Source organism: Hyperolius riggenbachi, chromosome 5 (assembly GCF_040937935.1).
Source record: "Hyperolius riggenbachi isolate aHypRig1 chromosome 5, aHypRig1.pri, whole genome shotgun sequence".
Classification (NCBI taxonomy): domain Eukaryota; kingdom Metazoa; phylum Chordata; class Amphibia; order Anura; family Hyperoliidae; genus Hyperolius; species Hyperolius riggenbachi.
The window spans coordinates 133,195,071-133,207,214 of NC_090650.1; the positions used below are offsets into that span (position 1 = coordinate 133,195,071).

Here is a 12,144-nt window from a genome sequence, read left to right on the forward strand (position 1 = left end):
GGTTAGGGTTAGGCACAACCAGGGTGGGTGGTTAGGGTTAGGCACCACCACGGGGGTGGTTAGGGTTAGGCACCACCAGAGGGGGTGGATAGGGTTAGGCACCACCAGGGAGGGTGGTTAGGGTTAGGCACCACTGGGGGGTGGTAAGGGTTAGGCACCACCAGGGAGGTTTAGGGTTAGGCACCACTGGGGGGGTTAGGCACCACCTGGGGGGGTCTAGGGGTTAGGGATAGGTACAGGGAGGGTTCTGTGTGAGAGTACAGTTAGGTATAGTTGCAGTAAAATATCTGTAATATCTACAATTTTATTACTACGCTTAATACCACCAGGGGGTTTTTAGGGTTAGGCACCACCAGGGTGTTCTTGGGGTTAGAAATATATACAGGGAGGGTTCTGTGTGAGAGTACGGTATAGTTGCAATAGAATATCTGTAATACAGTATCTACAATTTTATTGCTACGCTTAATATAAGTCTAGATATTGTTTTTTATTATAGACGGTATTTTGTGTTTGCATTAACATTAATTCAACGTATTTAGCACTTAACCTCTTGAGGACTGCAGGGCTAAACCCCCCTAGTGACCAGGCCTTTTTCAGTAAAATTGGCCACTGCAGCTTTAAGGCCAAGCTGCAGGGCCGCACAACACTGCACACAAGTGATCCCCCCCCTTTTCTCCCCACTAACAGAGCTCTCTGCTGGTGGGGTCTGATCGCTCCCCCCATGTTTGTTTTTTTCATAATAAATATTATTGTTTGTTTTTGTTTTTAAAAAATCCCTGTTTCTTTAAACCCTCTCCCTCCCTCCCTCCCCGCAGCCAGCCAATTACGGCGATCGGCTGTCATAGGCTTCTGCCTATGAGAGCCGATCGCTCTCTTGTCCCCCAGGAGGACAGCCGTGTCGCACGGCTGTCCCCAGTGCAGCGCTGCTGCTGATCTCAGCGCTGCACAGTGTAAATAGACGGCGTGATCGCCGTCTAACAGTCTCCCGAGCGGCAATAGCCGCTCGGAGACTGAAGAGGGGGCGGAGCTCCACCCTCCGAGCATGAGATGCGCGCGCAGCGGGCGCGCGATCTCATGCAAGTTACAGCCCCAGGACTTTACGCCAATCGGCGTTAGGCGGTCCTGGGGCTGCCGCCGCGGCCACGCCTATCGGCGTGACGCGGTCGGAAAGTGGTTAATCTTAAATTATAATATAGAAAAAAAAATATTGTTTCACATAAAAACTTATAATTGTGTCTATTTCCCTGTGCCCTTTTTTCCAGGCGCCCTTTTTGCATGTATGTATGCATGTGTGCATGCAAGTATTACCGCTGTTATGTGCATGAACCCCAATAAGTAATAGTGGGGGCCACTAAGAGTAGACATTGATAGGAAAAAGTTTCACAATAGTAATAAATACTCACAAAGCAGGGCCACCTCAAAGGCCAGCACTACGTAAGAAGGCAGAGATCAATCCTGCTCAGTTAAACAAGTCTCTCAGAGAATGCAAGGTGGTCGACACTACAAATGCACAACCAGTAAACTGACTATAACTAAGCAATTGCAGAAAGTGAACAACCAATGGATGGAAACAGATTTAGTGAGCAGAAACAGTGCAATTCGTGAGTAAACCCACTTCATCTGGTAAAAACATGCTCTGTGCCCAGCTTTGCAGCATTTTACTTGATGGAGTCACTTGGAGTGCAGTTAAGCTAGCCATACACTTTTCAATTATCACTTGATTTTATTTTCAATTGATATTACAATCTATGATCAATATTACAATCAATATTAAGGGCTAAAAAAGATTGAGAGATATCGACAGAGTGAATATTTAGTGATTTGGAAAATAATTGATCATAATATGGATTGTAATGTTGAACAAAAGTAGAGTATGGCCAGCCTTACCCATGAAACTTGTTGTTGGTGCTTAACAAATCATGTTTACTATTCAGCAGTTAATCATCAGGTGGTAATTCCTTATACTTGCATGCCATTTTCAAATTTAACTGTTTTATATATTTGGCGCTTTATAAGATTTTTGTTTCTAGTGCTAACATTTTGGGACTTTTGTTGTAATTTAGAGAACACCCACATTTCATAGGTAAAATAGTATTTCTGCATGGGGTTCCACTTTAAGTCTAAAGCAAACAGGGATTTATTGTACAATCTCATCTAAATACAAAGAAGATTCTGTTTCAGTAAACCGATATGGGGGATTGGTAGACATGAACAGATTTTAATTAACTTTCTCTGTATTCAAATTAGAGTTTACATAACACTACAGGAAAAAGAGTCATGGCTTTGATATATTCAATCCAATGCATGACTAAATTATGTAAAATAAATACTTTACATTTGATACAATAATGTAGAATTATTTTAAATATTTTAAGAGTGAGTAGGGAGGAGGCTAGATTCCATTACTTAACATTTGGTTTGCAATGTCTGCGCAAGAATTCTACACAGGGCACTTTCCACACTTTCCTAAGTATACCATTTCAATTGCCGGCAAAGCAAATCAGCTGCAGAAGACCACACAGGGAGCCACTTGCTGTAAGCCAAGAACAGTAAACTGAGGCTACAATTTGCTCAGACTCACAAAAATTGTGTAATTCAAAATTGGAAAAACGTTGCCTGGTCTGACAAGTCTGAGTTTCTACTGCAACATCAGATGGTAGGGTAAGAATTTGGTGTAAACAACATAAATGCATAGATTAATAAGGCTTCTGATGTTGATGTAATAGTGTAGGGGACAATTTCTTGGCACACTTTGGGCCCTTTGGTACCAACTGAGCAAATGCCATAGTCTACTTTAGTATTGTTGTTTGCCATGTCCATCCCTTTGTGATCACAGCGTATTCGTCTTCTGATGTCTACAGCTGGATATTACACATTACAAAGCTCACATAATCTCAAACTGGTTTCTTGAACATGACATTGACTTCACCGTACGCTAATATCCCCCACAGTCACCAGATCTGAATCAAATAGAGCACTTTGGTTGTGGTGGAACGGGAGATTTGCTTCATGGATGTGTAGCTATAAAATCCATAGTAACTGCTTGATGCTACCATGTCAATATGGACCAAAATCAATGAGGGATGTTTCCAATACCTTGTTGAATCTATGCTGCAAATAAGTACGCCAGGTCTGAAGGCAAAAGGGGGTTCAGTTGGGTACTTGCAGGGTGTACCTAAAAAAGTGGCTAATAAAAGGACTAGGATATGATAAGTTAGAGGGGGGACTGCTAGATCACCTGGTTTAAAGGAATACGATAAGAGGCGGGGGGCATTAGACCACCAAGAAAAGCTATATAGGGGGACCACTAGACCACCAGGGTAAGCTATATAGGAGGACCACTAGACTACTAGGGAAATGTAGTTAAGAAATGGGTCCAATAGACACCAGAGTCCGGGGAACATGGTAAAGGAAAATGGGACCTTTAGACTACCTTGGAAAGCTTTATTAAGGAACTACTAGACTATCAGGGAAATGAATATAAAAGAGTGGGGACCACTAGACCACCGAGGTCCAGGGATACCTGGAGTGGGAGAGGGGCCATTAGACTCCCAGACCCCCAGAGAAAGCTATATAGGGTATCAGTAGGTCACCAGGGTCCAGAAAATATGATAAGTGAGAGGGGAGACCACTTGACCACCAGGAGAAAGTATACAGCGGGTTGCACTAGACTACCAGAGAAATCAATACAGGAAGACCACTAGACTACATGTAAAATGTATATAAGGGGGCAAGTAGACTATCAGGGTGCAGGGAATATGATACAGGCGAGGGAGAAGCCAAGGACAACAACCCAGGAAAGTTATAAGGGTGGGGGGGGGGCAATAGACTTCCAGGGAAATGTATATAAGTGTGGGGACCACTAGACCAATGGGATCCAGTAAATATGATAAAGGGAGGGGGGACCACTAGACTATCAGGTTAAATTACATGCAGAAGGGGGAGGTTCAATGTGGGGTGCTTGATGGAGTGTATGGGCAAGACAGTGGCATAGTGGTTAGCATTCCTGCCTTGCAGTGCTAAAGTCTTAGGCTTGATTGTGAGCCTCAATATTGTTTGCAAGATGTTTGTACAGTATACTGTATCATCCTTCTAGTTGTGTGAAATTCTATCAAGTTCCTCCCACTTCCTAAAATATACTAGCAGGGTATTTGACTTCCTCCTTAGAAACTATGACTATGGTATGCACACTAAATACACATTTAAATGTACTTCTTCCATGATCTTTCATTTCTAGAGGTGAAGATTTCTTTACAAGTGATACCTCATATATGGTATAAATGTCCCAGTTTTATACACGACTCAAGTTTTTTAAAGGGCACTACAGCGAAAAACTGTAAATTTTAAAATATGTGCAAACATATACAAATAAGAAGTACGTTTCTTCCAGCCTAAAATGAGCCATAAATTAATTTTCTCCTATGTTGCTGTCACTTACAGTAGGCAGTAGAAATCTGACAGAAGTGACAGGTTTTGGCCTAGTCCATCTCTTCATAGGAGATTCTCAGCAAGGCTTTTATTCTTTATAAAGATATTCCCTAAAAAGGGTTTAAACAATGATGCTGGCCAGCTTCCCTGCTCCCTACACAGTTTTTTGGCAGTTGGACAGAGCAACTGCAATTCACTAAGTGCTTTTGAAAATAAATATATCCCTGAGAATCAGCTATAAAGAGATGGACTAGTCCAAAACCTGTCACTTCTGTCAGATTTCTACAACCTACTGTAAGTGACAGCAACATAGGAGAAAAGTAATTTATGGCTCATTTTACTCTGGAAAAAAATGTACTTCTTATTTGTATATGTTTGCACATATTTTAAATTTTACAGTTTTTCGCTGTTCTGCCCCTTTAAGAAAGTGAGAGTGAGATGTGTACATCCAGGGTAATGCTTTTGCAGATAAGGGCAGAAAGTTATCTGGTATCTAATATACAAGTCTTTTAGCTGATAACTCACAGCATAAAGCCTGACATGTCTGGAAAGTGGCAGGACGTTTTCTAACTCTTTTCTTTCTTTAGGTCCCATCAAAATTCTGGCTGCTCTGACCTATATACCTAAGATGTTACATTCTACATTCCTTTGCATTTACTTGTTCTTTATTTGTGGCTGTAAGAAAAAAAATATTCCACCCCATACACATCAGGGAACAGGATTAAAAGAACAATGACTATCTTCTCACTCTTGCCATAATTCTTCCCAAAACCAAAAATGGCTGAAATATTTCTCATGTAAAAAAAGCATTGCAGGTTTATAAATGAATGAGCCTGTTGGTCTATTAAATATCATCATAAAACAGCTTGACCATGTAGTCCACTAGCAATCTTGGCGAAGGTCTCATAGGATGCCATTAATCTTAGATGTCAGCTTCTTCGGTATATAAACTCACTCCCTGGGACTCATCATTTTATGTATGTAAATAATTAAAAAAAATAAATCTCTGTGCATGTTTGCAGGAAAACAGGCAAGGCACAGATTCTGCTTGTGAAGGATTTATGATCTTTTCTAGTTATATACAAGTATACTGTAGTTGAAGCGCATCATTAATACAGCAGTACAATGACGGGAACATCTCCTGATGCAAATAGCTCACATTTATGCTAGAAAGACCAATCAAACAGGACTAGCTTTACCTTTGGTACTATTTCTTATGAAGAATGTCAGTCTACCTATATAAAAACAAACACCACAAAAGCTGAGAAGGTCGGTTATTATTGTTATGATTTCCCATCCGCTTTGCTCTACTTGTTCTGCCTGCTCCAGGGTGGACAATTTGCATTTTAAACCCTATGCAAGCACACTATGCATGTTACAGAATAATTAACCTCTGTGGGGATATAACTATTGTAATGAAAATACCCACTTTATGGAAACATAGTATTGTATGGGGGCCTATTATTAGTCCTGCTATATATTTGAACCATTCTATCAAAGATGCATGAAATGAACACCAATGGAGGAGGGCATGATCTGCAGAGGTAGGGAAATATCTGGAAATGAATAGTTGTGGTCATCAAATAATATACATTTGGCTAAGACAACATGTCTAAAATATCCAGCTGTGCACAGGAAAATATATTAATACATGCATACTGTATGTCAACATGTGAATTACATGCTGCTTAAAAAAAAGTGCAGCTAGATCCTAAATCAGAAACAAAGTCAACAGTGAAAAAAACACCTCAACAGTTGTTTCAGGAACAGGTAATTGGGAGGAAATACATTTTAGTTACACTTGCATTAACCTCCTTGGCGGTAACCTCGAACGTAGTTTGGGGTAAGCCGCGCAGGAGGTTTTCTCCGGCCCTACTGGGCCGATTTGTTTAATTTTTTTTTGCTGGACGCAGCTAGAACTTTGCTAGCTGCGTCAGCACATCGATCGCCACCGCCCCGTGCTCGATCGCCGCTATCCGTCGCGCCGCGCGCCCCCCCCCCCCCCCAGACCATGTGCGCTGCCTGGCCAATCAGTGCCAGGCAGCGCTGAGGGGTGGTTCGGGACTCCCAATGACGTCCCGACGTCGGTGACGTCATCCCGCCCCGTCGCCATGGCGACGGGGGAAGCCCTCCAGGAAATCCTGTTCTTTGAACGGGATTTCCTGATCGGAGATCGCCGAAGGCGATCGAAGCGGGCGGGGGGATGCCGCTGAGCAGCGGCTATCATGTAGCGAGCCCTGGGCTCGCTACATGATATAAGAAAACATTTTTTTTTAAAAACTGCTGCGCTCCCTCCTGGCGGAATTTTTTATACTGCCAGGGGGGTTAAAGGTAAAAATAACATATAAGGCCTCAGTATTATTACAGTACCATTAAACTTAAAACGATCTTCGCCCATATTTTTTTGCTAGTGGTTGGATCGAAAACAATCTTTGACTTCGACAAAAATGAGCACCAGTCATTTTTGTCACTTTAACAACAAATAGTGCTTCAGTGCAGGAACACAGCAGAAGAACAGATTTTTGCAAGTTATCCTTGCATATATAGATATCTAGAGTGCAGAGAAAAATGGTAAATAATGGTTGCACAACTTAGGCAAAGGTTCTGATGGAGTCCTGTAACGAATGTGGAATTATCTCCGTGGTCAGTGCACAGAATGCGCACTGATACTGCGGAAATCCTCCACAAGCGTATAATTTGATAGAACCCAGCTTGGGTGCAATGCACCTGTAGAGGGAGATTCCCACCGGCAGATGGAGCTGTGGAGTGCAGATGAACACAGCCTCTGCATGGCCACAGATGCCAGATGGGAATTGTACGAGTTGAAGCAATGCAGGGCAAGATAGCCCCTCAAGAGAGAGAGAGCACAGAGACAGAATGTATGTGTGTTCACCAATCAAGTAGCCACCCAGCGACGGTGAACACACAACTACCGAAAACCAAGTGGGAACGCAATCGCAAGAGTGGCGATTGCTAACAGCGACACAAGACCGAAAGAGCACAGATATAGAATGTATGTATGTCCACCAATCTAGTCGCCACCCGGCGATGGTGAAACACACAACAGCAGAAACCAAGTATGAACGCAATCGCAAGAGTAGCGATTGCTAAAAGTGACACAAGACCGAACTAGACTGAGCACAAGTGTAGAGGAAGAGCACAGCAAGCAACAACAATCAGACCATCAAGGAAAATAACAAACGCTAGCTAAACGCGAACACCGCACTCATTCGCAACAGCGAACGCGTTTAAGTACGATCACCGCGCGTTAGGCGCCCAGTGATAAGCGTGCCACCCTAACTAACCAATGAAACACAAACATGAAATAGAGAACGCGAATGCTTGCTAAACGGTTGCCTCACCGAGCCTACAGCAAGCGTTCATACCAGACACGACAGACAGATGGGGCTACCAGTAGCAACCGCTATGCTGGCTAACACCCCTAAGGCAGAATACAGAAGGAAGCACTGCCACTACCACTAGGGCGAATGCAATCCAGACAGATGGAGCAGCCAGTAGCAACCGCAGCTCTGGCCTACACTCCCAGACAGACAGAACGATTTCCTGTCAACCACCGCTGGTGACAAGACAATCGAGACAGAGAGACAGAACAAGGCAATACAGATAATACAACCTGACTGCACTAGAAGGGGTGCCTAGTGCAGTCCCCAGGAATACTCTAAGATAATCTTTAGCAAACAATAGCAAGGCTGACACTCCAGGAGAGTTAAGCAGGAACAAACCATCATGACCAGCAAGGGATTCTGGGAGCAAAAGGTATTTATACTGCAAGCCATGAAAGGAGGCAGCTAGGCAATTTGCATGACAAGTGTATGCAAATTCCTCAGCAGAGCAACTCTGAAACTTGCAAAGCGAATACAGGTCTCTTTTCCAGAGACCTGTAGCATTCAGACCTAAAGAATGGTCAAACAACTGTCTGCCCGTGCATACAGCTGAGCAAATCATTACAAGTCCTTAAACTAATTCCTCATCATTCTTCACAAGCTAATCATACCAGCTCCCAGTACTACAGCAATACATGAGAGTCCAATCTAGTGTAGCACGTTGTAGGTAAGTAGTGTGTAAGGTGTATTTATAGTAAATGAATACTCACAAGCCTGGGCTGCTCCTTAAAGCAGCCACTGTAATTGCATGTGGGGAAGTAACATCCTCACTTAGCCTTAATTATAGTAGGTGGTTGCTCTCCAAAACAGATCATTTAATTTAAAACTACTATAGAAAAGCAACCCCCAAAAGGAGTGACTAACTTTTAAATAAGAATAGCTACCCAATACAAATGAAATGTTTAAACCAGTTTAAAAATATGGTAAGTGATGGTTTCAAGAAGACAGCTGTTTGGAGTTCAAAGTTTTATCATAGGTAGCACTATAGACAATGTGCTTACGGTATACACACTGCTTCCTTAGGTCAAATATTTGTACCTTTCACAGAAGTTATCCAAGCTACAAGCACCTTTACCTGCTCATATGGATTCTATGAAAGACATATATAATTGACCTGAGGAAGTGGTGAGTATACCCTGAAACACATTGTCAATTGTGCTACCTGTAATAAGTCTGCAAACTCTTGTATTTTTGAAGGTATGCCAGCACTTAAATTCTTTTTAAACTTTTTTTTTAAATATTTTATCTGTAGTGGGCACCTCTGTTCTTATCTACAGATATCCCAACCATCTTCCAACCTTGATAACACTGGATTCTGCAGGGACTGCCTAATTTCTATGGACAATAACAACACAAGCAAAGTTCTCTCCTGGGTCAGCACCACTTTTGCTCACCTCACAAAACTCAGTGATGATGCAGAAGCTTGCATTTTCCAGAAAACTTGCATGAAACTTGACAATGGCAGGGTGGTCCAACTTTGACAGTAGTTGTGCTTCCAGATTAGCTTGAACAGTTTCATTTGGTTTTAATTCGCCAACGGCTATTTCCTTCAGGACTTTTCTGAAAAAAAAAAAGAATTTACTGATGTATTGATGATTCTGATACCTCATAAACAATGCATGCTTTTCTGGTGTACCACAATCACAGCCTCTATAAGGGTTGAGTGTCGGTGGAGTGATCATAAATGACACACAACTTGCACCATCATACACCTACACTCGACTAAAATCTAAACATGCCCATAAAAACATGATTCTCTGTGTATCTTCGACCAGCTGAGACCAGACTAAATATATCAAGGTAATTTCAGATCATAATTGAGCCCAAAGCAAGGAACCATTCACCCCCTTCATCAGGCAATTTTTCCTTTTGGTAATTATAGTAATTGTTAGCTTTCATCCACTGATATAGTAAATTCTTTTAGGATCCTTTACACTGTATAGTTGCTTCCATCATGCCACCCACTTTAATACGTGCAGCCGTTATGGCCCCTTTGTGGCACCTAGGAGTGGGGAGTGTACAATTTGCACTGGTCTCCCTTGGCTCTATAGCTATGTCATCATTTATGTTTTTGTTGTGATGAATTGATAGCAGAAATACAAGTGTAGTGAGCCTGATTGCTAGTTAATGCAAGAGAGGTATCTCCAGTGGCAACCTGCCTACTAATATCATGCAGAGGCCAGTAAAGTTGTAAACTTATTCCCCAACAGACCAACTTGGTCTAATAGAATAAAATAAGCAAAGAAGAGTATCACAGAACACGAGCCAAAGCTCAGTAAAAATATAGCATGAGCAATGGGCTTTATGCATCCTTACAATGTGTTAAAGCTATATTTATTAAATATTATAGAGAAAAAACACAGCAGCAGTAATACAGGGGAAACCGTCCTCAATGAAATTAGCTTAAAGAAAACCTGAACTGAAAATTAAAAGTCAAAATAAGCATACACAAGTCATACTTACCTTCCATGTAGTCTACTCCTCAGTGTCTTTCTCTTGTCCCGCGTCCTTTTTGTTCATTGTGATCAAGGGAATTTTCCGTCCTCCATTTTGAAAATGGCCATTACCTATAACAGCTTTCTGGTCAGCACACAGTTAAACTGTAACATCACCCACTTGAGCCATAGGGAAACATGGACATTACCTGGTACCTCAGTTTTCCTCTCAGCTATAACTGACAGCAACTGATATTTTACTGACAGCAACTGATTTGTTTTAGATCTGACAAAATAATGTCAGAACTGGAAGGGATTATTGTCAGAAGAAAATGGTGAACTTCTGAGAGAAACTGATGGCAAGGTAACTATGTAATGTTCATTTGAAGTTACCTCATGTGTTTATTTTAAATATTTTTACTCAGTACGGGTTCTCTTTAAAGAGGAGCTGTTAGGTATAGGGTCTCAGAGAAAAAAAACACATATATCAGTAGCTAAATATTGGCTCTACTTACATTACATATGAATTTCACTGTCCACGTTTGAATTTCACAGAATTTTATATAGGATTTGCAGAGAATGATGCTCCTGTCAGCTCATGGCAGGTTCCATGTTTGTCTGTCTCCTATGAAACCAATTGTGATGTCATATCCTCCCTGCTTCCTGATGATTCCACTCACAAAAAAGATCCTAATGGACAACACTACTGTGCAGTGAATATTAATTAGCCATGTGGCTAGGAACAATAGCGGACTCATGCAGTATACTCTAACGGAACATGTGCCCTGTGATTTTTCAGTGCTGTGAGTTTAGGCTGCTGCTGTTAGAAGATGCTGTAACATGAGCCTGTACCTTCTCAGTGAAAGCAGCCTTAGGGCGTGATAGGGAAATGAAGGGGATGATCTAAGATAGTGCACTGGGGAGAAGCAGCCCCAGAATGCTTTGCAGTATCTGTTATGAGTCCTGCCGGCCTCCTTACAGAGCTTGGGAATAACAGCCTTGCTGTTCAGCACACATCACAGTAAGAGAGATTTTTAACTTCAGTATTGCCTTTTTGGCTTCCTTCTAAATTGTTTAACACAGGAGAATAGAGGTTAAAAAATTAGCTTTTGCAGCCTGACAGTTACTCTTTAAAGATACATCAGCACATTGTTCAATATACAGACATAACATACAAAAAAGTCTGTACCAGCTTAAATGCTGTTGGGAAGAAGAAAAAGAAAAGAAAACAGAAGGAGAAAAAGAGAAAAAAGGTAAAAGTAAGAGCAAGAAAAAAGAAGCAGAGAGTAAGAATGAAGAGAACAGAGGGGAACCCAAGGAGAAGCGAAGAGGAACCCATTTAACCTCCAAGAGAAACTAGAAAGAAGGAAGAAAAGACAGTAAGGACAGAAACGAACCATGGAAACATGCATCCTTACACCTTATTAAGTATAAGAAATAGGTTTAACGAATACGTGTATATAAAGTGTGTGCCTCTAATGTATTGCAGGATGGAGGGGACCCAGCGGATACTGAAGTACCTGATAAACTATGTATGTGTGTAGGGGGAGGGGGGGGAGACTGGAAGAAGCCCCAGGTAGGTAAATGTCAACAGTTTTAAGCACGTTCAGGTGTGCTTTAATGATCCCACTTTAGAGACTGCAACAATAAATGAGGGGTACCATTGGAGCACTAATTTCTCTTTGCTTTTTGTTTTCCACACCTGTTCCTGACAGACTTAGAGCTCAAAGCCGTTTCTTGGCACGTCCACTCTAGGCAGTGGCCTGGAGCGGCAACTGCCTTATAGGGTGCTGCGCTGTGCACACTCCCATGTGAAAGAAGTGTATGAATGTGACTGCCCTGTACTGCCTTTTTTACCAGTGAGTTTTTCAAAGCTC

At 41.9% G+C, this 12,144-nt stretch overlaps 1 protein-coding gene across 2 annotated transcripts in view; it reads right to left on the minus strand.

Annotated features, from left to right (window-relative positions):
• Positions 1–12,144, minus strand: part of NEK11 (NIMA related kinase 11) — a 386,870-nt gene that overhangs the window by 255,153 nt on the left and 119,573 nt on the right. For both annotated transcript variants that reach the window (XR_011020552.1, XM_068234487.1), the window contains exon 3: positions 9,227–9,392. Coding sequence is in view for 1 of the 2 variants with exons in the window: in XM_068234487.1 (XP_068090588.1) it covers positions 9,227–9,392 (166 nt within the window). In the remaining variant the exon portion in view is untranslated. The remainder of the gene's footprint in view (positions 1–9,226; positions 9,393–12,144) is intronic.